Source organism: Chrysemys picta, chromosome 8 (genome assembly GCF_011386835.1).
Source record: "Chrysemys picta bellii isolate R12L10 chromosome 8, ASM1138683v2, whole genome shotgun sequence".
Taxonomy (NCBI): domain Eukaryota; kingdom Metazoa; phylum Chordata; order Testudines; family Emydidae; genus Chrysemys; species Chrysemys picta.
The window spans coordinates 1,722,269-1,748,787 of record NC_088798.1 but is presented as its reverse complement, the minus strand read 5'-3'; the positions used below and the strand labels follow the sequence as shown (position 1 = coordinate 1,748,787).

General features: G+C 52.9%; 1 protein-coding gene across 5 annotated transcripts in view; it reads right to left on the bottom strand.

Annotated features, from left to right (window-relative positions):
* The window catches only part of IPO13 (importin 13), a 63,156-nt gene that overhangs the window by 35,561 nt on the left and 1,076 nt on the right, over nucleotides 1-26,519 (bottom strand). For 2 of the 5 annotated variants that reach the window (XM_065555319.1, XM_065555320.1), the window contains exons 2-3: nucleotides 13,112-13,848; nucleotides 1,030-1,170 (exon numbers count right to left, since the gene is read on the bottom strand). In XM_065555319.1, the coding sequence (XP_065411391.1) occupies nucleotides 1,030-1,170; nucleotides 13,112-13,848 (878 nt within the window). Of the gene's footprint in view, nucleotides 1-1,029; nucleotides 1,171-13,111; nucleotides 13,849-16,619; nucleotides 16,820-25,331; nucleotides 25,484-26,519 lie in introns of those variants that run through there. The other 3 variants (XM_065555322.1, XM_065555321.1, XM_065555323.1) reach the window with 3 other exon arrangements.

Genomic DNA, 26,519 nt, shown 5'->3' with positions numbered 1-26,519 from the left:
TGTCTGAGCAATTGGCTGAAGTAGGACTGAGTGGACTTGTAGGTTCTAAAGTTTTACATTGTTTTATTTTTTAAATGCAGTTATTTTTTGTACACAATTTTATATTTGTATGTTCAACTTTCATGATAAAGATTGCACTAAAGTACTTGTATTAGGTGAATTGAAATATACTATTTCTTTTGTTTTTTACAGTGTAAATATTTGTAATAAATATAAATATAAAGTGAGCACTGTACACTTTTTATTCTGTGTTGTAATTGAAATCAATAGATTTGAAAATGTAGAAAACATCCAAAAATATTTAAATAAATTGTATTCTATTATTACCGCGTGATTAATTTGTTTAGTTGCGCGATTAATTGTGATTAATTTTTTTAATCGCTTGACAGCCCTAGTTAACATCTTTGGCTTTTTGGGCCCATATATTCCATCTAAATGAATAGAACAGGCCCCTGCACTAATAAGAACCCAGGGCAAGGCCAAGCCCCAGCCCCAGCGAAAGCACGGATATGCCACCGTGGCTGGGTGCAATCTCTGAAGTGAGGCTGTGCTGGTGCAGCTGGCTAGTCCGGACTCAGTCCCCCTTAAAATTCCCTTCTAGTGTAGAAGCCGGGGTAAGGTGCAGGCTCCGGTATGCCCACGGGCCTGCTCACCAGTGCAGCAGGCTGCCTCAGGAGGGAATGGGGAGGACGACCGGTCCCATGGGCTCCTCCATACACACTCAGAGGCGAGGTGGGAGGAGCAGCAGGTCTACCAAATGTGCTGTCCAGCCAGCAGACTGATCTCAGGGGAAGGTCCGTTCAGCTCAGCATTTGAAGGCAACGTTCCCCCTTCCTGCCCCCCAGAAAATCTGACACAGCACCATGCAGATTTGCCCAGCCACAGTGACGAGGAGGGGCGCAGTAGAGACCAAGTACCTGCTCTCTTATCCCCAGGGGGTATCATGGCATCAGTCCAAGCGGACATTCCCCCTCCACAAGAGCATGGGCGCTTCCAAGGCAGCGCCAAGCCCTTGGATCCCCAACTCACCGGGAATGGTTCTCTCCCAGGGCCACGGCAATACGGCAGATCCCATGCGACGTCTCCATGTCTCCACCCTGGACAGCCTGGCGCAGCTGCTCCTGGAGGCCCAGCACGGGGGGGATGAGCTTCAGTAGGGTGTTCACGTACCTGTCAGCAGAAGAGAGCTTGCATCAGGTACAAGGAAACATTCACCCACCCCACAGGCCCTGTCCCCTGCCAGAAGATGGTCTCTCCTTCCCTCCCTCCCATCACATGGCCAAGTCTCTGGTTAAAAGTAACTGGTTAAAAGACAGAAAACAAAGGATAGGAACAAACGGTCAGTTCTCAGAATGGAGAGAGGTAAATAGTGGTGTCCCCCAGGGATCTGTACTGGACCCAGTCCTATTCAACAAATTCATAAGTGATCTGGAAAAAGGGGTAAACAGGGAGGTGGCAAAATTTGCAGATAATACAAAACTACTCAAGATAGTTAAGTTCCAGGCAGACTGCAAAAAGCTACTAAACTGGGTGACTGGGCAACAAAATGGCAGATGAAATTCAAATGTTGATAAATGCAAATTAATGCACATTGGAAAACATAATCCCAACTATACATATAAAATGATGGGGTCTAAATTAGGTGTTACCACTCAAGAAAGATCTTGGGAGTCATTGTGGAGAATTTTCTGAAAACATCCACGCAATATGCAGCGGCAGTCAAAAGTGAACAGAACGTTGGGAATCATTAGGAAAGGGATAGATAATAGACAGAAAATATCCTATTGCCTCTATATAAATCCATGGTACAACTACATCTCGAATACTGTGTGCAGATGTGGTGGCCCCATCTCAAAAAAGATATATTGGACTTGGAAAAGGTTCAGAAAAGAGCAACAAAAATGGTTAGGGGTATGGAACGGCTGCCGTAGGAGGAGAGGTTAATAACACTGGGACTTTTCAGCTTGGAAAAGAGACGACTAAGGGGGGATAGATAGAGGTCTATAAAATCATGACTGGTGTGGAGAAAGTGAATAAGGAAGTGTTATTTACTCCTCCTCCTAACACATGAGCTAGGGGTCACCAAATGAAATTAATAGGCAGCAGGTTTAAAACAACCAAAATGAAATATTTTTTCACACTATGCAGAGTCAACCTGTGGAACTCCTTGCCAGAGGATGTTGTGAAGGCCAAGACTATAACACGGTTCAAAAAGGAATTAGATAAATTCATGGAGGATAGGTCCCTCAATGGCTATTAGCCAGGATGGGCAGGGATGGTGTCCCTAGCCTCTGTTTGCCAGAAGCTGGGAATGAGCAACGGGATGGATCACTTGATGATTCCATGTTCTGTTCATTCCCTCTGGGGCACCTGGCCTTGGCCACTATCAGAAGACAGGAGACTGGGCTAGATGGACCTTTGGTCTGACCCAGTACGGCCGTTCTTATGTTCGCCTTCTCGGCTCAGACGAGCCAGTGGTTGGCTCCTCATCCCCAGAGGGATGCTCTCCTCCCATCAGCAGGAGATGGGCTTGAGGAGGAAGTCCACGGGGGAGCCAAGGCCCTCCTGGACCATTCCCACAGCTTAACCCCTCTGGGAGAGAGGGGCCCAGAACCAGCATCGACACAGAACAGGCCTGTGGGGGTAGTCCCCAGCCCTCAGTCACCTCTAGGCTTCCCAACAACTCATGCTGCCCTGGGCAGGAGCCATGGTAGCTCTGGCCCCAGAAGAACAGGGGAGGGGCGGAGATTAGTCATCCTCCCCTCCAAACTCTGTGTGCATGAAGGGGCCATGGGCCACTCTGCCATGCTCCTGCCCTCCCCAGGCAGGGTGGGCTGGCAGCAGAGCACAGCTACCATACACTGGTCCTGTGCAGAGGCTCAGGCAGCTCACGCGCAGGGGCCTGCCTTGCAGCAGCATCACACCAGTCAGCGTTCACACAAATCCATCGATTATGTTAAGGCAACGCTTGCCCCTCGGTCGCTGACTTCCCCAGGCCTGCTCAGCAGGGAGCTCCGGGGAGGTACTTTCTGGGCCATTTGTAATGGAACGCCACCTGGTAGTTCCAAGTGAGCAGAACACCCAAGCCTAGGGACAGTGCCCTGAAAGCAGGGGTGGCAGTCCCCTGGCACCATGTCCCTCCATCACCATTACACACCACGCTGCATGTGGGAGACACACTTGCTGCACCTGCACCGAGGCAGACCAGAGCAGCAGCTCCCACTGAGAGTCCAGCACTCAGGCCCCACTCCACATGGACACTGTTTGTACCAGCCCCCCAAGTAGGGGAGTGAGTGAAGTTTCCCAGGGAGAAACATCATCCAGATTTCACAAGCGGCATCAGGGAGGTCATGGCACCTGGGTAGTGCCTGCCTCACATGAATTACGGGCACCCCGCATCCGGCGCTAACAGAGCCTCTCCGAGCAGGCATCCCTGCGTGTGCAGTGCAGTGGTACTTGACAGCAGAGAAGGCACTGCATGCTCCCTGTCACATCCTGCCCTTCCCCAAGCCAGCCATGAAGGGCTCTTGCCCCCTTTTCCCTGGATCAACTACTGCGTGCACACCCATCTCCCAGGCCCCCGACAGCTGCCCCCGCACAGCAGCATTCCAGAACAACGCGCCGCAATTCCACGCATGCCAATCTACTCAGGGCTGCCAATAAGTGATTATAACCATGGCGACAAGCGAGAAGTGACAGGGAAGAGCAGCTGATGGCCCCCAGAGAGAGGCTGTGCTGGAGGCGAGTATGCAGCCTGTCAGTTACCTGGTCACCGAGGCATATTATCTGGAGATGCAGCTGTTCCGCCCTCCCCTGCCAGCCTCACCCAGTGATCGAGAACATGCAGACACACAAGCTGCACGCGGTGTCCAGCACCCCCTAGCCCTTACTTGAGAGTGCCACTGCCAACGAACGAAGAATGGCCAGTGAAGTATTGGCTAGGACCAGTGCAGAGTGCTCTCTGGGGGCATTTTTCTTCTCTCTTCTGTAAGAGAAGGAAATGTAAAGAATGATGATGTACGTGAAGGCTAAGATTTTGTGGCCAAGGAGTCAGGACCTTCCAAGTGAAGGTTCCAAGGGCAGGATGAAGAGTGCGGGGGTAAGTGCTTCCCCCACAGATCCTTTCCTATTTCAGAGACATGACTCTGCCAAGTCTTTAAAATGCTGAAAGACTCTTTACAAGCCCATGGAGCTGGCAGGGCTGGTCTGAGGGCTCCACTTGATTCAAAAGCAGCCTTCACCCTGATGACCGAGAAGAGACCCCTCTGAAAACCACTTAGAGACCTCCCAGAACCCAGAATCAACAACATGGTCTCCTCAAACCACACTGGTGTGGAGATCTCAGGGACAAGGATAGGAAGATATAAAAATTAACATGGCACATATCAAATGGATTAAAAGCTGGCTGATAGATTTCAAAATGTAACTGCGAAAGGGGAATCATCGCGTGGGCATGTTTCTGGTGGGATCCCGCAAGGCCGGGGGTTGGCCCTTCACTATTTAATTTATTTGAATCAATGACCTGGAAGAAAACATAAAATCATCGCCGATAAAGCTTGTAAATCACAAATATTGGGGGAGCAAAACATAATGAAGAGAACAAGTCATAGATAAGGAGCAATCCGGATTGCTTGGGAAGCTGGGTACAAACAAACAATGCAGTGTTTAAATACAGCTATATGTAAATGTACACATCTAAGAACAAACAATGCAGCCCCACTTGCAGGATAGGGGCTCTGTCTTGGGCAGCAGTGACTCTGAAAAAGATTGGGGAGTCATGGTGGATAATGAACTGAACACAAGCTTGCAGTTGGACGCTGTGGTCAAGAGAGCTCATAGGATCCTGGGGTGCATAAATGGGAACCTTGAGTAGGAGCAGAAAGGTAATTTTACCTCTGTCTTTGGCACTGGGTGCGACTGCTGCTGGAATCCTGTGTCCAGTTTTGGTGGCCATAATTCAAGAAGGATGTTGATAAATTGGGGAGGGTTCAGAGAAGAGCCACGAAAATGATTAAAGGATGAGAAAACCTGCCTTCTAGCGATAGACTGTAATCATCACCCCTCAACCTTCTTTATTAAGCTAAATAGATTGAGCTCTCTGAGTCTAAGTATCTACATCGGGAACAAATAGTTACAAATGGGATTTTCAGTCTAGCAGAGGAAGGTCTAACACCATGCAATGGCTGGAAATTGAAGCCAGACACATTCAGACTGGAAATAAGACGTAAGTTTTGACAGGGAGATATTTAACCATTGGAACAATCTACCAAGCGTCGTGGTGGAAATCACGACTGGATGTTCTTCTAAAAGATCTCCTCTAGGAATTATTTGGGGGCAGCTCTCTGGTCTGTGTTGTACAGGTCAGACTAGATGATCGTAACAGTCCATTCTGGCCTTGGGACCTATGAAAATAAAACAGGGGCTTGTGCCTTTACCATATGGCAAAACCCAGGACAGAATGGGCCTGGGGAATCTGCACTAAGCGACTAGCACTGAGGACGTGTAACGGCAGGCAGAGAGCTGGCCACCCCAAAGAGAGAGACATTAGGATTCTGTGCTGGAGAAGATCATAGAATCATAGAATATCAGGGTTGGAAGGGACCTCAGGAGGTCATCTAGTCCAACCCCCTGCTCAAAGCAGGACCAATCCCCAGACAGATTTTTGCCCCAGATCCCTAAATGGCCCCCTCAAGGATTGAACTCACAACCCTGGGTTTAGCAGGCCAATGCTCAAACCACTGAGCTATCCCTCCCCCCAGGATGGATTTTGTTGCCCTGAATGACCTGGTGGAAGAGCCCCAGTAAAAAGGAGGCTGCTCTCCCCTGAGCCCTGCTATCAAATTCCAATTCAATCAAACTGCGGACAGATCCTCCATCTAACCACCAAGTGAGGAAAAATGTCCTTCATTCTTCAGCCAATCTGATCTTCCCTGACCAGCAACCAGCAGCAGAGCTAAGGGACTTCTGATCTAAGAGTCTGTGTGTACTCCACCAGGGGACGCTCTGGGCCTGCTCTCCTAGAGGAGCTTCCTCTTCTGGGATGGGAATCCAGTAGCCTCGTTACTGGAGAGGAGAGACCAAGAACAGCAAACGAGGACACTACGTGATCCATCCAGCACCTTCTCAGGGGACAGGAACTGCCCATTTCAAATGGCGAGCCTTACCTCCTGGCTCCCATCTCCCCACATGCTGGTGTGGAGTGGCGATGTGTCATCCTATTAGCAGAAAGAGACCAAAAACCTAAGTAATATCTCCCAGCCAATAGAAGGGGCTGGGCAGATGGAGAGACCCAGTTCCACCCTTTTTTTCAGCCGCTGGAGATAGCCCCCACCCCAGCCTTCTTCTTGGCACCAGTTCAGTCAGTCTCTCTCCCCCATCTGCCCTAAATCTATGCAGGCGCTGCCTGCAGTTCCCAAGGCTCCACCAGTCTGTGCAGAGACACTAGAGCTCAGCAGTTTCTAACCAAGTCCCTTACCAGGTCAGCCCACACAGCACTGCTTTCCTCCCTGGCACCACTGCTAGTGGGAGGGGGAGGGACACGGCTGAATCCACTTGCCCTGTCAATGCTGCCCCAGAGGATTGCAAACACCCCAATAGATAATGTGCTCTCCCCCTACAGCGATCTTTATCCCACCTCACACGAGCTAGGAAAGCACGCATCACTCCCCGCTTCGGACAGAGGACAGTAAGGTGCAGAGAGAACAGATTACTTAGTAAGTCAGTGTCAGGGCTGGGAACAGAACCCAGGAGTCCTGGGCTCGCAGACCACATTGGGTGTGCCTACACTGCAGTAGACACCTGTGGCTGACCAGTGCCAGCCGACTTGGGGGGCTCAGACTAAGGGGCTGTTTAACTGCAATGCAGTGTAGATGTTCAGGTTCAGACTACAGTCCAGGCTCTAGGACCCTCCCCCTCGCAGGGTGCCAGAACCCAGTCTCCAGCCCCAGCGTCTACACTGCAAGGAAACAGCCCCGTCGGCCGAGCTGGCTGGCACAGGCAGCCGCAGGTGTCTAATTGCAGTGTAGATGTACCCGATGTTTCTCTGAATGAAGCTGCTGACAGTCTGAAATGCCAACATACCATGCCTAGTGGGGCTGTCGTGGTAAGAGATGGAACTGCGCGGCAGCATCTTGCCTGGGCCCAGGAAGGGCTGCTCTCCGAAACGCCTTCTAGCTGAAGGCTCCTTCATCCAAAGTGCTGATGTTTCTCTCCCCACTTGCCATGCTGCCCATGATTGACACTGAGCTTCATCCAACCGAACAGCTTCTCTAGCCTGCTCTAACTCCAGCCCAGACCGACGGCCATCCCGGGAGAAGTGATTAGGTGCCCTGCTCTGCTCCCGAAACCCTGAACAGATCCCACTCCCCCTGCACCCAGGGAAGTGACACCTTCACGGCTTGCCCTTGCCCCAGCCTGGTGAAACTCCAGTAAATAGATGGCAGAGAGGTGCTGAAACCAGTGGGAGGGGACGGTGTCTCAACAGGCCCCTTTCCTTCCAAAGGACAGTTCCTTGTGGGAGCAGAAAGGGCACCGACTCCAGTAGTCTCATCCCACCATGTGGAGACGACATTAGATATCGAATGGTCATTTCAGCTAAGGTTCCAGGGACCTGTGGCTTGCCACCAGCACTGCAGAGATGCCCAGGGGGCAGAGGGTCCCAAACTCCAGGAGAGCACTGGCTGGGAGAGTCTCCTTGCCCAGTGACAAGCTGCATTCCATGCCGATCCCATAGTGTGAGCCAAAGGGAGATCCCAGCAGATTAGCTCCCTGCTGACAGCACTTTATCAGAATTAAAAATGAACTTCAAAGAGTCGTCTGGTCACAGGTTCTCTCAGTGAAGCAGGCGGAGGGAAGGGATGGGAGGGGCTCAGAGGACCCAAGCAGAGGGAGATGGGAGGGGAGGAGCACCTCTGAAGGCCTTTGAACCGTAAGGAGCACAGTCAACGGGAGAGAAGGAGTGGTCAGGGGACAGAGAAGGAAGAGTAGATATAGATTAATAAAGTCACAGATTCCAAAGCCAGAAAGACCCATTGTGATCACAGGTCGAGAACTGGAAGTTCATGTTCCGCTGATTGTTACTCCTGAAGGCATTCCACGCCAAACAATTAAAAATTCTACACACACACACAAAATTCTGCACACAATATTTTAAAATTCTGCTAATTTTATTTGTCAAATAAATGTGGGGGCTCCAGCCTGGCAGCAGGGAGCACAGGGCACTGGCTGCACAGAGCTGGGAGATCACTGTGCAGCTCCCCTATCCCAGGACATGGACTCAGTGATGAGGCTGCACCCAACCCAGACAGCGTGAGGACTGGGCCTGCCCCAGAAACACCCCAGTGCCCTGCCCCTCCGTGCCAGGTGCACCAGGTGTGGGCAGGCAGGCTCAGTCCGGCAAGTGTTGAGGGATCCAGGTGTGGGTTGAGAGCGTTCTGCAGGGGGGTCTGGGTGTGGGGGGGGAGCAGGGCTCAGTGGGGTGACAATCTAGATGCAGCTGGTTGGAGCTCGGTGGGGTGGGGATCCAGGTGCCGGTGGCTCATCGGGTTGGTCTAGGTACAGGGGGAGTGGGGCTCGTCAGGGGGGTGTGAGGCTCCGTGGGAGGGTCTGGGTATGAGGGGGTCTGGATGCACGGCTGTTGGTCGGATGGGAGAGCAGCTCCCGGTACAGTGATCCCTTCCCCTGCAGCTGAGGAGGTGCAGAAAGCCAGGGGGGTGGGGGAGTTTGCAGAGCTTCCTACAGCTGGGGGGGAAATCTGGGAGGCGGATCTGCCCCGGATGCCGTGCCGGGGAAGAGGAAGTCCTGTCCACCCCAGCCCAGCCGGGACTAGCAGCTGAGCCTGGCGCAGGGTAGGAGCCACCAGCCAGGTCTTCCCCAGTCTCTCCCCCTGCCCTACTGTGATTTACCTCTCTGCTGGCTGCCCTGGGCACCCGAAACATACTGCTGGGGAAGGTCGCATGACTGCTCTTGTGACTTCCCTTTGCTTCCCCATCAGAAAGTCATTTTTCTTCAGGGAAGCAAAGAAATCAGTGGGGGACATAAATTCTGCGCATGCGCAGTGTTGTAGAATTCCCCCAGGAGTAGACTGTCCACCACGACCCCCAAATCTTTTTCAGAGTTCCTACTTCCCAGGGGGCCAGAACCAGCCCTCCTTGGGAAGGTGAGAGACTCACTGTGTGGAGTCTGTCACTCGATGAAGGTCCAGGTCAGTGGAGGAACACTAAGGATGGTCTCTGCCTGCAGCTCCAGGATGGGAGGCAGGGAGGGTGCACAAGCAGCACAGGCTAGGCACCTGCAAGAACAAAGAGCAGGGAGGAATGTGGCTGAGAAGCAGCAGGAACCTCAGAGATGGATGTGGAAAGAGCCAGACAGACAAAAAGGTCAGGAGACTCCCTGGAGGCTTTTGAGAGAACTGGATGGGCTGCGGCTCCTCTCACCGCTGAGCGACACAGACTGGAGTGGGTGGCGCTGAGCGCATCCAGGAAGGAGAAGAAACAAGCGGGGCAGAGCCAAGGTGGACCAGCACCATGTGCCCGCTGCTCGTGGTGACTCTGCCCGCTCAGAGTGCAGCAAGGAGGCCGGGGATGCAGTGAAGGAGGAGCAGTTACAAGAAGAAACACTGTTTGGCCCCAGGATACTGTCGGATACCCCCATTCAAACACAGCTTGTCCCCTCCCAAGGCCAATGGAGTCCGTTCTAGGGAACCTCAGGTCTCTCTTATGCTGCCAAAGCTAGACACCGGGAGAAACGCAGTGGGGAGTCACACCTAACAAGCAGGTAGATGTTCCCGCAGGTGAGACAGATGCACAGGGATGGCTGACTGGTGTCCCACAGAACAAATGATGGGGGAGAGGGACACATTGGTTATGTCTACGCTGCAAACAAACACCCATGGCTGGCCCATGCCAGCTGACTCAGAGTTGGGGGGGCTCAGGCTAAGGGCTGTTTAATTGCCATGTAGACATTCGGGCTTAGACTGAAGCCTGGGCTCTAGGACCCTGTGAGGTGGAAGGGTTCCAGACAAGCCTGAATGTCTACCCCACAATTAAACATCCCCTTAGCCCAAGCCCGCTGGCACAGGCCAGCCGCAGGTCCCTAATTGCAGCGGAGGCATACCCCGAAGGAGCAGACACCCACTAGCCTGCTCTAGCTCTACAAGGCTTAGGGACCAGGGCAGCAGGGAGGGGCTGTGAATCCCAGGCAGGAAGCTGATGGATCTCAGTGTCCTCGGGCCACAAGAGCGACCAGCATGATAAAAGAACCAGGACAGGGGGAGGGGGAGGACAGCAGCTTAAAGTGAGCAGAGGAAACGGGCTGCTGGATTGAGACACACAGTAATGCACCGAGCTACCGTCAACAGTCCACAGACCTACAGCCTATGGAGAGAGCACCTGCTACTCTGGACAGACAGGAGCAACCGTGTCAGCAGCTCAGACCCAACACCCGCCATCACCAAGGAGGAGCCCTCAGGCCCAGGTTCATGCATCCTAGCAGGCCAGACAGATGGAAACCGCAGGTGGAGAGAAGGGGAGTGGAGTCCCACCATCCAACCCCAATGTTCGGACCTGCCACCTTGGCACGTCCTAATGGGATGGGTCCTTTGCTACTGTCACCGTGGTCACACCACCACCTCAGCACTTCAGCTCCCTCATCCACAGAGCAGGGATAACACTGACCTACCTCCCCACGATGCACAGCTCAAACAGAACGATGTTTGTCTGCTGACTGACAGCATGAGGTGCTGTATTAGCAGCACGAACACCTCCCCATTTTATATTTACTGCTGTCGCATCAGGACCAGCCCCCACAGCCCCCCACCGTTCATTATCACACCTTCCTGACTGTGCGCTCAGCACTGTGTAAAGACTAAAGACAATCCCTCTCCTGAGTAGCTGTCAGCTCAGAACAATGTCTCAGAGCAAGGCCTCATGCCTCACGTTGCCCCTCTGGTGGTATCCCCTCCCCTTGGAGATCTGTGCTGCGCAGTGCCTGGCACCGAGTCTGTGCTGATGACACGTCCCATCTCTGATTTCCTGCTGCGGCAGCCCCAGAACGATGCACACTGAACTGGACGGTCAGGTTTGCACTCGTTCCATAGTGTTCAGTGCAAGGTGCTTTACACATTCGTAAGTGATAACACACACTCAGTGCACCCAGAGCCTGGGTACCCTCATCCCTGCACACCATGGGAAAGGGGAATTAGAGGCCCTGCCTGCTCCAGGGGGGACAGATCAGAGTGCAGAGTCCAGCGGACCGAGTATGAGGCTGGGAACCAGGGACTCCTGCGTTCTAGTCCCAGCCTTGAGGCCAATTCCCACGTGCCGTTGGGCAGTCACTTGGCTCCCTGTGACCTTGGTTTCCCATCTGTGAGGTGGGGAGAACACAGAACTCCATCACGGGCTGGGGGAAGACCGGTTTATCAAGTGCTGTGAAGGCCAGTAGTGGGTGCTAGAAGCCCCCTCCAGGTACCCGTGTCCTTGGCAAGGCTCTCCTTGTGGCTCCCCAGCCTGTCAATCCAACACCTCTCACCAGCCCCAAATTCACGTCCAGGGTAAGGGCTGGAGGAGTCAGTCCAGGAGAAGCTATCATAAGTCACAGGATGCTAGCTGGTATCCAGGGCTCCCACTCCCCAACAGTGCCTGATGCGGTTTCTGGGGACAGGCAGGATGGAAGGAGGGCACACAGGGTCAGCAAGTCAGCTGGGGTCCTGGGAAAGAGGGCGATGGTCTGGGGCAATTAACAGAACTGCACATGGCAGCAGCTTCTCTGGTTTTCCTATCACGCCCATCACCCGGTGTCTGAGCTCGCCTGGAATAGATTGTTTGTGCCCATTCTCATTTAGTGCAGGTAAAGGAGACTACAGCTCCCAGGAAGCAATGCTTCATCACGACCCAAACAATCAGGCTACAAATGCATGCTGGAACCTTTAGTCTCCAGAAGCAGCACCTGTATCTTAGAGGCCCCTGTGAACCTCGGCCTAGACTTCAGCAACCTCTGCCCTAGAATCAGCGTATGCACCAACGCTGGGAATCCCGGCAGTCATTCAGACTCCTGTGGAAGAGCCGTAGCTTGACGCACAGAAGCACCTAGCTCACCCGGATCCCTAATTCAGCCCTTCTCCTCCCAGGGAAAATGGGGAGAGGTGCTAAGCAATGAAGCGGGAACGTGACTGATGACACCCATGTACTCTCCATTTTGTGGGCATCAGTGCCACGGCCTGGAGGATGGCTGCTGCTCAGATATGGCCTAATTAGGGGCTCAGGGCACGGGAGCCATGGTCCAAGGGGACCTCTCCCCTAGCCCTCGCCGTCTCACGGCTCTGCTCTCCAGGGAGAGTCGCAGCCAAGATCAAAGGGGAATCGACACACCTTGGATGTACAAAGAAGCTAGGGACGCGGCGAGAGGAGACAAGCCTACATGAAATATGCTCTTTGGCTGCCCAGTGTCTGTAATGCAGCTGAGCGGAGTCTCCCTGGACTGAGCTGAGCCAGGTGTTTCATTCCTCAGACACCGAGACAACAGGAAACCCTATCTGCAGGAGAGAAGAAGGGCAGAGCTGCATAGCATCTACTTCCTGAGGGCTCTTCAGAGAGCTGACAGCTGCTGCCCCTCAGAGAGGGCGTCTGTCAAAGCAGGAGTCTGCGGAAGAGCTCATGGGTCAGTGGCAAGGGGCCTCTGCACAGCACCCATGGCGTTCAAGGCCCTGCTCTCCAGTCACTAGGGACACTAAATGGCTAACCACGTCCCCCTTCTCCAGCCTGAGCCAGCTCCGCGTGCGGGCGTCTGGGCAGCCTGCAGTGGGACGGACAGGAGCAGTAACATGTATGTAGAGAGCTGGCAGCCCTGACCTCCTGGGTCTGTGGGTAAGGCAGGGGAAGAAGTCACCCAGACAGACTAGCACCGCATTGAAACCCTCAAGGCTGGGGCTCCTCTTCCCCTCTCCCAGTCTCCTATGCCCACATGCGCCATCGCCATCATCCCTCTGTCTGCAGCCAGCTCAGTGAGCCAGAATCCCGAGGCTTCCCCTCCACTCTCATACCCAAGGGGACCAGGCCATCACTGCAGGCAAACAGGCCCAAACAACACAGCCTGAGCAGGGGAATGCCGCTCTTACCTCTGGGCATCCGGTTGGGAAATGGCATTGACGATGGCCTCCACAGCCGTGTCGAAGAGCTCCGGGTCCTGCAGGGAGGTGAAGGCTGCCTGGATCAGGTTCTCGCAGTCCATTAGTGGGATCTCCAGCTGCACCCAGCTGGAGAAACACTTCAGCACCTTCTGCTTGATGAAACCCGGGGAGTCCTGCTGCTGCAGCAGCTGCTCCAGCAAAGGGAAGACAGAGCCGCACTCCTGGGCCAGGACGCTGCGCACCTGCCCCTTGCGGTACTGAGGCAGGCGGCTGGTCTGGAACTCCTCTGGCAGTACCGTCAGCAGTTCCAGGAGTGCCAGGCAGCGTGCCCGTCCATCCACATTGGAGTCCTCCGCCTGGAACATGCGTACCATGTCCGCCACAGCACAGGGCCAGGCGTCAGGCATCATGCTGAGTGCCAGCGAGGCCAGCGCCACACAGAGCCGGGTAAGCACGATCTTGGAGCCACTGGCAAAGCGGGTGATCTGGCTGAAGAGTTGCGACTTGAGGCTCTCGTACTGGTCGGCAGGGATGTCGTTCCAGTAGCGGGAGATCTTGATGTGCAGGGCGCTGGCCCCGAAGTACTGGATCTCTGGCACCTTGTCCAGATTGAGGAGGAGCCAGCTGAAGTGCCATGCCTGGGGCGAGACCTGGGCCTGCATCAGCCATTTCTGAGCCAGGTTCTTGTTCTCAATATTTGGGTCGTAATACAACTGATGGAGTGCCTGGAAGAGAGAGAAGAGCACATTGGAATTGGAGCAGGGCTGGGCCCTGGCTCACCCTCAGCCCCATAGCCAGTCAACAGCACAAGGGACAGGCCCCCAACCAGCTCTCCAAGCACTCGGCCACTAGGTCTCCAAAGACACCACCCCACTTCCCATGTCTTGGATTAGAACAGGTGATTTAAGCAACCTGCTTCACGGGACTGTCCCACAGCACGAGGGGAGGGCTGGGGAGAAGTTACCATTCTCCTCGCAGCCCCAAATGCTACGAATGTTTTCTTCTCTTACACGTCTGCGCTCGCCGCTGAGTCAGTTTGTTCTCATTCTACCCTTCACTTAGTCTGGACCATGACGCTAACAGGCTCAGCTTCATTTCTGACTCATCATGTCATTTGCTGCTTGTCAAGAACTAGCATAAGACCCCCTCCTCTGTTTGGGCCTCAGAGGTCACCCCCTGCCCCCCAGTCTCAAAAACCTATGGAATTCCTGTGGGGCTCTCGTGCCTCGGAGAGGAGGTAAACCCTCCTGACCAACCTCCCCACTTCCCAGCATGAGATCAGACAGCAGGGCAGCATGGCGGATACGTTACAGAAAACGGCAGGGTGAAGACATGGCCTAGGGCATCTGTTTTTAAGGCAGTAGCAGGAGTGGGGATACAGGAAGAGGTTTACACAACGAAGGTGTTTTTAAACATTTGTGGAGAGGAGAAAATAGGAGAGAGTTTCTGAGAGATGTACAGGGAGGCTGTTGCAGATGGCAGGAGATGCCCAAGAGAAGGCTCTTGTACCTCCAGTGGGATTAGGGTGACCAGACAGCAAGTGTAAAAAATCGGGACAGGGGGTGGGAGGTAATAGGAGCCTATATAAGAAAAAGCCCCCAAAATTGGGACTGTCCCCATAAAATCGGGACATCTGGTCACCCTAAGTGGGCTGCATGTGCAGACGCAGAAGGGCTTGTCCTCAATGAAGAGTGAGCAGGGAAAGGGGGGTTGGGGGGGAGGGAGAGACTTGTCTGAGAGGCTGGCTGGCAGAAGCCCATGCAGAGCCTTAAGACTACAGAGAGCAATTCTGAAATGAAAGAGGCCCCAGCTGGGACCGGAGAGGATGGAGTTTGGGCAAGAAACCAGGCAGCAGGATACTGGGAGGTTGTGCATTTCAGTGAGGCTGCAGAATCCTGGGAGGGAGAAGGAGGAGGGATAGCATGAAACCAGGATTGATTGACTAGAACTCAGCTCCCTGCAGTCAAAAAAATCACTTTCTTTGCTGCCACAGTGCCCTTTGCAAGGGAGAAGTTGTACCAGGCATGCAGGAAAGGAGCTCTCTCCTGTGCCATCCCAAAGTGCATGAGAAGGGCCAGTCCGAGGGGTCCTGCTGAATACCTCTATATCAGGGGATTTAAAAAAATCTCACATCAAACAGTGTGGAGAACCTGGTGAGTACTCTGCTAAGGGATCATCACATCTGTACAGCTCCTGGCACAATGGGACCCAACCTGCTCATGACCTTTAGGTGCTACTGCATTACAAGCATTGAATAATAATTGTCAGCAGAGGCCAAAGATAAGGCTGAACATATAACCCTAACTCTGCCCCTTTGCATGCACCATTATGCATTACATCAGAGTCTGTGATTACTCAATCATACAGTTTCTCAAATAAAATACAAAGGTATCATGCAGTTTTATCTACAAGCTTGTGTGCAGCAATTTGTAGTACAGTGAACTCCTGCGTGTATGTCAAACAGTGTCCATTAAAGTCATTTAAGTGACAAGCACGCAGTAAACAATTCTTACACAACATTACACATAAAGTACAACATGGCAGACTACTGGTGAAAATGTGCTGGCACATACAGCCCACCCAACTACGAAGCTAATGCAGCTGCAAGCTCTTTCTCGGAGCTCTGACTAGAAGGTGGCAGTGGATGCTGATTAAAGAGTATGTAGTACACAGTTGCTGACTAGAGTCTGATCCTGCCACTGGCTCTGAGCACGCAGAGCCTGGTGCTTGCATGGACCCTACCAATTTCAGAGGGGGCTGACCAGCCAGAACCAGCTGCAGGATTGCAGTGTAAACTATTCAAATACTGTACCTGCGTTATACAGAGAAGCACGCAGTCTAAATCCACGCCTGGCTAGCGCACGGTGACACTGAGTAAAATGCAAGTGCACAAAATGAAAGCTAGGACATGAGCTCCCTTCCGCGAGGCGAAGGCAAGACACGCGTCTACGTTATATTGCGGTATTTGGGAAGCAGTGTGCAATCAGGTAACGAGACGTAAGGGGGTAGAGTTAAGGGTGCACTGTTGACTTTACCATTGGCACTTCCTGACATTTGAGTGCTTGACCATGTACCCTGCCCATCCTCTCCACATAGCATTACATATCTAGCTATAGGAGCTAGGAGCCTCCTGAGAAGCACAGTCCTCACCCAACAATGTGCTACCCGGAGAACCTCACTCCTGTCATGAAACAGAACTTGCATTAAGAAACCAAACAGGAAGTCAGCTAGAGACAAGCTGACGTGTTTGCGCTGGGGCTTGCTGATTCGGGTTCGATGTGGAGTGTTCTGACTGGCTGAGTTTGTGCCCAGAATCTGTCACTGCCTGCAGCATGCCAGCAAGAAATCCAGCTAGCAGATCCACTGGGACAGGCACCTACTGAAATCTGGTCTAATCTGACCCAATTTCTTACACTGGGTGCAGCAGTGCTCTCTCCCTACCCCACCACGTATTACCCAGGGCATGCCGAGCTGGGAGAGCATGCGTCAGGGCTACCTGTGCTCTACAGAATGCTCCCTGAGTGCATGTGTGCCCATGCTCCCAGGGAGCGAAGACAAGGTCACCGCAACGTTCTCATGCCAGGGCACTTGAGAGGCAAGCGTTGGCACCTGCTGCTGTTTGACCGTCACTCCAGGCAGCTTCAGTCCTGCTGGACCATGGCTTCGGCTCTACAATGAAGTGCTGGTGATCGGAGACAAGCACATTAGTCTGATGCCAGGGAAAGAAAAAGGAATGAAACTCAGTGGGGGGAGGAGGGCAGGAGAGTGACAGCTCCAGGGAGGGCATTGTGGATTCTGACCCGCCCAGTATGTGTATGTCTGACACCAGAGCTAGCTTCTCCACAGCTGACCAGGTAACCTTAGACCTTGTAAACAGCCAGGCCTGCCTGGCATGCCCTCAGCCAGAGGATGAGGTTTCTCCAACACCTCAGAACTCCGCTGGAGTGAAAGTAAGGTAAGCCTGCTGTCAGTGTCTCTGCTCTACAATGCTGTGCATTGGTAAGGTCCTAGCTACCTGCACAGCGTAGCAGCCACCTGGGAACGGCGACAAGCCTCCCACTGTGACAGGGCAGGTGCCCACTAGAGACAGCTCAGGGCTTTTAATCTGGTTATGTTGGGGGGCAGGGGAAGGAGTAACAAGCAAGCCCCAGAAGCCTGAGTGTCAGCTGATGGCTTTAGAGCTTTCCCCTAGTACTAATATTTAAAAAGGGAGCGTTGGAACCTGCCAGAGACCTGGCATCCCTGGAGCCCTCCCCTCCCTTTCTTAGCCTCCTCTGAGCTTCTGAACAGAGCAAAAAAAAATAGCAATTTGTCTCCCCGACAGCTCTCTAGGTAAATAAATAAGAGTGGGGCTGCCGGCTCACCAGAGATGGGTGCCCAGACAAGACCGGTCAGTGGAATGGGAGGGCTGATAGGAGAAGTGAGAGATTCTCAGCTCCGTGCAGTAGGATGTGTGACAGGATGTAAGGTACGGAGTCAGGCCTGCACCGCACGTACCAGGAACGCACTGTATGTTCTCACACTAGCCTGCTGTCCCCCAGGAGCCTCATGAAAGCAAGATGCTGCATCTCGGGGGGTTTATCTGGCTGAGCAAACAGAGATAATACAGGTGCTGGTGCAACGCCTGTGAAGCAGGCCTGGAAGACACCAGGCAGCGAATTCAGGAGCACAGTGCCTGTATGCAGGGCATGGCCCCAGCGACCCAGCACTGGCAGCCCCCACAAAGCAAAGACAGTGGGGCCTGCACCTCTAAAGGAGGGCACCGTTGGCTGGCAGTAGCTATCATGCTGCTATTTCCAGAAGGAATCATTCTTGGGTTGTCTCCTGCAGAAGATGCTCCTTTCCCACTGGCCAAAGGCAGACCCACGCAGCCAGCATCCTATCCCTGCGTCAGCCCTGCCTACTGCCACCAAGCAACGGAAACCATGGCTACACCAAGCAACCAGAGCTCCAGGCCCCCCAGGAAAAGCCAACCACCTTCCCCCCGCCACGACTGGATAGGCTGAACGGAGAGCAGGCAGTCAAACACAGGCACAAAATGGAAATTCCCAGCTCATTGCTCACCAAGCACAGTCACTGGGGACAAGCCAGCATCATCTTCATAGGACTCCCCATGTACAAGCCCATTCTCTTCCAGACCAAATGGACAGCCTGCTGCTCCCCTCCAGCAGGGGCCCAGTGATCCTGCAGCCTCGCGGGCAGCCAGCCCTACCTCCCCTGGGTGGAAGGTGGGTGACACAGGCCTTGCCAATGGCCCTGAGTCAATCCTGCAGTGACCACATCATCCCCCCCCTACACAACACACTGGGGACCTCCAGCCAAGCCAGTGACTCCTCAGGCAGATCATTCCCAACTCAGCGACGGCAGGTTAGGCCTGGGGGGGGGCCTGAAGCCTCAATGGACCATGCCGAGGCAATGGCATTCGGCTTGGTTATTTCTGCGGGAAGAGGGAGGATATTACAGCAGCAATAGCCCGCCCTATTGCAGCAGCCCAGGGAGATAGGACAGGGAGGCCGCGGGTCAGGCCCGAGCAGCCTCGACAGAGGGCTGATGGTGAGAGGAGCTTCCTCAGCATTAGCGCACACTGTGCTTCTTTCCAACAGCACTGTCACTTTCAGGGACAAATTCCGGCAAACATGTCAGACAGAATTCCCGCTGACACACAGATTCCCCCACCTCGCAACAAGGGCAGAATGCAGGACAGGATGCAGCTGGCAGTGAAGGTTCCAGCCCAGGCCCTGCCAGGACAGAGCACCGGAGCTGGGAACGGGACAGCCACACTGACATCCCACTTATTCGGCAAAGGAAGGCACGAAGAACTGTGGGAAAGGTTTGCCCTGGGTGGAGTTTAAATAAATCTAATGTTACTATAGAAGGTACTCTGGGAGCAAAGGAACTTGATGCAATCCTGAATGTCCCAGGGACCCTCAAAACGCTTCCCCACAAACACCTGCCAACACCTCTGGCGAGGCCATGCGTCCATCCAAGCCATGTCTCTGCTGCTGTGGGAGAAGATACAGCTCCGGAGATGCTGTTCTCAGCAACACACTGGGAAAGAGAAAGCCCATCCAAATCCAGCCCTGTGCCTCAGAAGCCTCTGCAGATCTCTCTATTCTGGCATCAGTAAATGGGCAGTAACATTTTCTGAAGGAAGCAGATGCACCTGTCTTTCTATTCCTCAATCTCCTAATCTGAAGGCAGACACAGCAGCTGTCACAGCACCCACCTCCAGTATCTCTCTGCCTCAAAGGAGGTGATCAAAACCAAATCGGACTATCCATGGAAGAGACTTTGGGTGTCTGCTCCCCAAAGACCCACTGGGAAGGCTGAGTGGAATTCACGCAGCCCTATAAAGGTGTCAGAGAGGGCACATCAACAAAGCATTCCAGCACTGCAAAGAGGGAAAGGCGGGGAAGTAAAGGGCAGGATGCAGAAAGGAGATGAGCCATAGCACCAGCAGAAAGGGAACAGGTGCCACTGGGGTTTCCACAGAAGCCAGGATATGGAATCAGCCAGGAAAGTTGTGGGCTTCTTTTTGTTTTCCAAGGTGCGAGGTATTTGGGGCAGATAAAATACATCTAAAGCAGGGGAAGAGAGGTTTAGCCTCCTTTCCCTGTCCACAGCCGCAGCGTTGGGTACTGCAGATCTCAACCCAGCGAGGACCAAAAGGCAAGACAAGAGTCCTACAAGACTCCGCTTTAACAGGGAGGTGTGGCCAGCAGAGGTCAGGTGCCAGCATGCAACAATCCACCTAGACCGGAGAGGAGGCCATACTGCAGTGTAGTGTACACCTCCCGACTGGAAATGAGGCTGCTGCCGTTAGGGGCAGCCCTGCAGTGGGCTCTCTGCCTACCATGCACAGCAGCTGCAACGCACAGGCCATGCCTCGGGAAGCAGGCCCTGAGGACTGGCTGGTGTTCTTGGCTTGTTGAGCCCTTCCTGTCACCGAGCCAACTCGTCCACCTGCGCGAGCTCAGCCTTATTCACTGGCAGGTGCGAAGGGAAGGGGAAGCCAGCCCAGGCCCCCTGGGAGCGCACAGCAGCCAGGACTGACACATGGGCGGCCACACCGGCTTGCACTCGTTTAAGTCATTTGGTTTTTAAAGTGATTTAACTTAAACCAGTGCAGCTTCTGCCTGTAAAGCCTGTCTTAAGAAAGCAATGGAGCCCAGGAGCCGGGGCTGGGAGACCCTCTGACAACAAGGAAAACCTTCCTGAGCCTCATCAACCAGAGATGGGGCCTCTCCTCTCCTGCCTGCCAGGAAAGAGCTCAGCACTGAGAGACCAGAGCAGGATTACGGGCTGCACATTTCAATATGGTTCCCAAGAGCTCTCCCAGGCACCTGGGGTGGGTGTAGCACGTGGCACTGTCTTGGGAACCAATAGCATTACCTGCTGCTTAGCTGTTGGCGGTGAGCTTTCAGGATAAATCAATGGCACCAGCAGGATTGAGAAGGGAGACCTGGCCGAGCCCATGACTGCCGTGCCTAGGAAACCCTCACAGCCCCACCTTGCCCACCACTGTTTTCTCTCTCTTTGGCAGTTTCATGCAAGCAAAAGGTGCTGGATTCACACACCACAGAGCCTGTATATCCACAGAGCAAGTGCAGCACAGATCACAAGTGCACCAGCCCTCTATACAGGCAAAAGAAGATTTCCGACTTATCCCTGGGCTCTGCTGAGACATCAGTAAAGTGTTTAAATTGCAGCCATTTGTCTGGATGGAGGCCACCCCACCAAAGAGTCAGTGTAGAATAACCTTCCACCATTACTCGGGGCTGGCTTAGATCTCATGGCCTGGGGATGAAAGGTTCCATAATCCATTCCCAATTCCCTCAGGCCATTCATATTCCAAGCACCAGTGTTTGCATTAACCTGACCCAGATGGGAGTCAGAACCTCCCATTTCTAGTCCTGTTGGATGTCATTACTAGAGCTGCCCTAAAACTCAAACGGCAGAGAAAACCCAGCCCAGTACAAGCGCTGTCTATTCATTCGAATCAACTGACAAAGCTGCTCCCTCAGTAGCCCCCCCAGGAGTCCAGCCCCCAGCAAGAGCCAATTTTTCACTCAGGTCATCTCGGAATAGTCCAAAACCCCCTCTGGAAAAGCAGAGTTGCAGGAGATTTTCCTGCTGTCACTGCAAAGGGCTTTTGAACCCCAGGGCTTTGCTTACACTGCACTAAGTGATTCCAGCCCCATGTCTCTAGAGCTGCCTTTAATTCTTATTGATGCCCGATCCGGGCAGTGACTCATCATATTGGGGCTCTGCCCCCAAAACCCCACCCCGCCAAATTGTCAAGCCCCTCACCCAGAACAGCTCACCAGCAGTTCTGAGCCCACTGAGCACAGAGCTGCAGCTACAGGAAAGCACAAGATTGAGATTGCCAGGCCTGCAAAGGGAAAGGCTCAGGCAGGCTGGGGGAAGGGAAGCAGCGGATCACATTCACCTACTCCCAGATTGCAGGGAGCCTCATTCCAGAGCAGCAGGGAGAGCTCCATTTCCGCACCCAGCACATGCTGGGCTAATCACCACCCGGAGTGCCACTGACCTTTCAGAAAGCCAACATTTGTTCTATTGTTGGTGCAAACAAAAGAGCCGTCTCTGTCTGTGTGCGCCCTTGGGGGGAAATTCAGGAGCAGAATGATCCACTAGACTAGAACATATGCAGATTAGACTGCAGAGCTCTGCGTTTATAGAGCACTTTGCAGAGATTCACTAGTGCTCACTACCAGCCCCACACCCTTCCCAGGGGCATTGTCCCCACTTTGTAGATAGGTGGACCTGGGACACCCAAGGCACAAAGGATGGCAGTGTCGGAGATGGGATTAGTCCTGACCACGGCCACCTACTAAGCAGAGGAGCAAGCCTTCCAGACACAGACCTGGGACAAATGAACAAGGTGCCCACAAGCAAGCGCCCTGGTGAGAAAACCAGTATCTGTTTTTTTCTGGGAAAGGGGAGGATACTGGGATCCCCACTGGCTGTCTCTAGAGCTTGCGACTGGATCCATCTGTTGAAGCAGCCCCTGGAGAGTGCACATCTAATCCATTTTAAGCTCGTCCATTCCAGAGATATGACTGTGAAAGACAATCTCTGTCTCACTCCCCTCACCCCTCAAACCAAGCACCAGAGGCTTTTGGCTGCTGTAAGGAAAGTTCTCTGCTACTCTGCCTTCACCAGCAGTCATGTGTGTGTTGTCCTCCACTCCATGGTTAACTCAAATGCCTGGCTGGCCTTGATGCTGCTCAGAGCTTTTCCAGGAAGCAGCAGGAGCATGCCCGCTGGATTCTAGATAGCATCAATGCAACTGACCACACCCTGTTTCATTTTACCCTGCCACTGCTTAGGAGAGCCTTGAGCAGTAGCAGAGACACTGCGGCTGGCTGGCTGCAGGCTCAGGCAGATCTCACCTTATCAGTCACACTCTGAAAGCTCTTCATAATTGTAAGAGCTAGAAACAGGTTGATTTTCTGACAATGAAAGCTTAAGTTCTGCAGACGCTGCTGGTGTAGGACCCTCTCGCTCACCAGAGGCAAGTAGACAAGTGGGGTGCTCAAACCCCCAAAAGAACCAGGTCCGTCCCCCCCCAGCCTTGGGTCCTTGGAACAATGTCCTGAAGAACACCTGTTCACTGGGCCACTCAGCTCCCACTTCCTGTCCATCATTTTCACCATGTTTAATTTGTCTCAGACAGCAACAACAGACAGGTCAGCTTCACCTTCTGGCGCTCTAGCTCCAGACAACGGTTAAGCCAGTGGCTTGCAGGGGCAAATACCAAATATTACCTACTACCTGAATGACTCTGATCAATCTCGCTGTGCTCATGGCTAGTGTAGAATATAATTGTCACAAACAACTGCAGTATCTCAGGAACAGAGCAGCCACTACACCCAATCAAACCCATGGCCTGGTTACGCCACTCTCCTGTCTCCACAAGTGGGCTGGGCCAGATGCTTCAGCAGAAGGCACAAGAAACCACCTACTGGGCAAGTAGGGAATGACCTGATTGCTTGGCACCTCCCATCAGTAAAGTTGTATTTATGGATGCTCTATTATCCATATGCATGTCCAATAGTTTTTCTTAATCCTACTAAGCTCCTGATCGTAATGTTCCCTTGTAGCAATGAGTTCCACAAGTTAATTACATAAACTATTTCTTTTGCTTAATTTTCCATTTGTCATCTTTCAGTGGAATTGGCTGGCCCTTGTTCTCATGACAGATGGTAGGGAGTACCCTCCCCACCATCTCTAGCTCAGTCATCACTTATTATACCCTCCACCAACTCCCCCTCTAGAACTGCTCTCTTTGTATGGAAGCTTTTCCTTGCCTGTAATCATTATTTTGCCTTAGAACAGGTTGTAAGATTCCCCTCTTTTGTATTTGTCCAGTGCTTGACACTGCCCCCCCACAGTTGGGGGTCTCCAGGCTCTAAAGTGATCCACAGTAATTTAGCACACGGTGTCCCCAACCCTTCGGGAGGACATGTGCAGCCAGAACCCTCTTTTCAATGACATTGTAGAATATTCTTACCAATATTTCTATTCTGTTGAAAAGCCTTTTAAAAAACATAACTGTGCCTAAAACTAATTGCCAGTGCTCTTTTGTTTCTAAAGCAGAAGAGAGATCATTAATTATTCTTTATATTACCATAGCATCCAGGAGCCCGAATAATGGACCAGGACCTCACAGTGCTAGGCACAGTACAAACACAGGGCTTGAATACCTGGGTTCTACTCCCAGCTCTGGCGCTGTATAACCTGAGGCCAGCCACATCACCATCTCTCTCTCTTTATACAGGGTTTACCTTCTCTGCAGAGACTGACGATTAATTCACGTTTGTAAAGTGCTTTAACATCCTCAGACAAAGGGTCCTGTAGAACTGAGGACTATGTTACTACGGAAGGAATCTGGGGGTCATGGTGGACCAATGAGTCAACAGTGTAACCTGGTTGCAAAAATAGCAAACATCATGCTGGGATGCATTAGGCAGCAGTGTTGTAAGCCAGACAAAAGTAGTAATTTTTCCGCTCTACTCTGATTAGGCCTCAGCTGGAGTATAGTGTCCAGTTCTGGGTGCCACATTTCAGGAAAGATAGTGACAAATTGGAGAAAGTCCAAAGAAGAGCAACAAAAATGATTAAAGGTCTAGAAAACATGACCTATGAGGGAAGACTGAAAAAACCTGGGTTTGTTTAGTCTGGAGAAAAGACGACTGGGGAGCCGGGGGGATGGGACGACGACAACATGATAACAGTTTCAAGTACATAAAAGGTTGTTACAAGGAAGAAGGGGAAAAATTGTTCTCCTTAACCTCTGATGATAGGACAAGGAGCAATGGGCTTAAATTGCAGCAAGGGATGTTTAGGTTAGACATTAAGAAAAACTTCTTCAGTGTCAGGGTGGTTAAGCACTGGAATAAATTGCCCAGGGAGGTTGTGGAATCTCCATCATTGGGGATTTTTAAGAGCAGGTTAGACAAACACCTGTCAGGGATGGTCTAGATAATACTCAGTCCTGCCATGAGTGCAGGGGACTGGACTAGATGACCTCTCGAGGTCTCTTCCAGGCCTACAATTCTATGATTATACAGTACACACAAGTCTGCTCATCTGACCCCTCTGTGGGCACGGGAGTGGCAGGCTACCAAAGTTGTTTTCTTGATAGCCCATTGGGTTGCTGCATAAGGAACAGAGCATTACCGCACCCAAATACTATCAACAGGCATGATAGAAGTGTATATTACAGTTACCCACCACCCCTGGAAAGGCATGAATCCGGTGACAAGGGAGCAGGGTTTGCAGCACATGGATCACACAGTTAGCCACAAAACCTATTCTAAACAAAAAAAAATGGGATGACCGGGTGGGAACTGCTATTGCAAGAGGCGGTGAAAGTAACTAGTCTGTGGCCCCTTGGCCTATTGGCAGGAAATGCTGGGAGCCTCCCTGGGAGGATCGTCAGTCAAAATACACACCAATGTCATGAGCAAGTGGGCACTGCTGCTCCATGGGGCAGAAGAGAAGAGGAGCATTCTGCTCAGAGAGCTCCTGGGGTGCGGGGAGAGGAGTGGTGCTAGAGCAGAGGACTGGGAGCCAGGTTGTTTTGTTGAGTTTGGGGTTTGAAGAGAGAAATTAAAAGTTTAAATAACTTGAATCTCTCAGCAAAACACTACACCCAAATTCTACCCCTAGCTTTACCACTGACCTTGGGCATGTTTCTTGACTGCTCTGGGACTGGATCTCCTCCTCTGTGAAATGGGGAGAATGCTCCTGACCTACTTCACAGGTTGCGCTATGAGGTTTTCTCAAATCCTCCCACCACAGCAGCTCGCCAGGGCAGATCAGCCGCATGTCAACCAACCCTGCTCAGAAGACGGTGACATCTTTAGAAGACACCTGACCAGTGTCTGCATTTCAGTTTCCATCACTGTGATTACAATTAGTGCGGCACCAGCAGGGAATTCTGGGCACCAATTTCCCTAGCAGAGACAAGGCCTTAGGGGACCTCAGAGATGTGCACTGGAAGGATGGAAATGCTGAATCTTTCACTGAGAGGGCCTTTCTCCAGAACGTTATGATGACAACACCCCCGTCCCCCTGCTGCTGAAGGTTGACTCCTGTAGTGTCATTTCACTGGCATGCCAGACAGCATCTGAATGTCTAACGTACAAAACAAGCAGGGGAAGAAACACGCCTTCCAGCCCTTTATGTCCATCAGCAAGGAAGGGCACAAGCCCACATTCTTTGTCGCCTTTGCAGGTCACCTTTAAGAGCTGTCTCCAGAGATGGCCCTGGGGACACAGCCCGAGGGGAAGGCTAATGGGGAATGGCAAACAGGCAGGAGCCACCGTGGCTGGGTAAAACCCGCTGACCTGCATCAGCTCTCGTCACTGACCCCAACAGCAGCACACCCCCTTGGTGGAGGCAAAAACCAAAGAAAAACCCAATCTCGCTGCTCCACAGGGATGCCAGCTGTCCTGGCGAGGCTCCTCCGTGCCTCCTGAGACTGAGAGGCAGTCACCTCCATGGGGAGCAGAATCCCCGGGCCACCCAGCACAGCCACAACCAGCGACAGCTGCGCAAGGCACAGGCAGGCTGTGGACCGGCCCTGGCACCCAGGGCAGCGCCCACCTGCCAATGGGGTGGGGTGATGCCCCAGGGCAGGGGGGCCCAGCAGGGATGCCCAGAGCTGTCACAGTGCTGGGGCATGGTGATGCTCTGGGGCGGGGGGCCAGGGCAGTTGCAGCGCTGGGGGAGTATGGGGAATGATGGCCAGGGTGCCCAGCTGGGGGGGGGTCACAGCACAGGGGGGGAGAGGCGGCAGGGGGGGGTGATGTGTGGAGATGGGGGGGGCCTAGCTGGGGTGCCAGGGCAGAGCCAGCCCAGGGCAGTC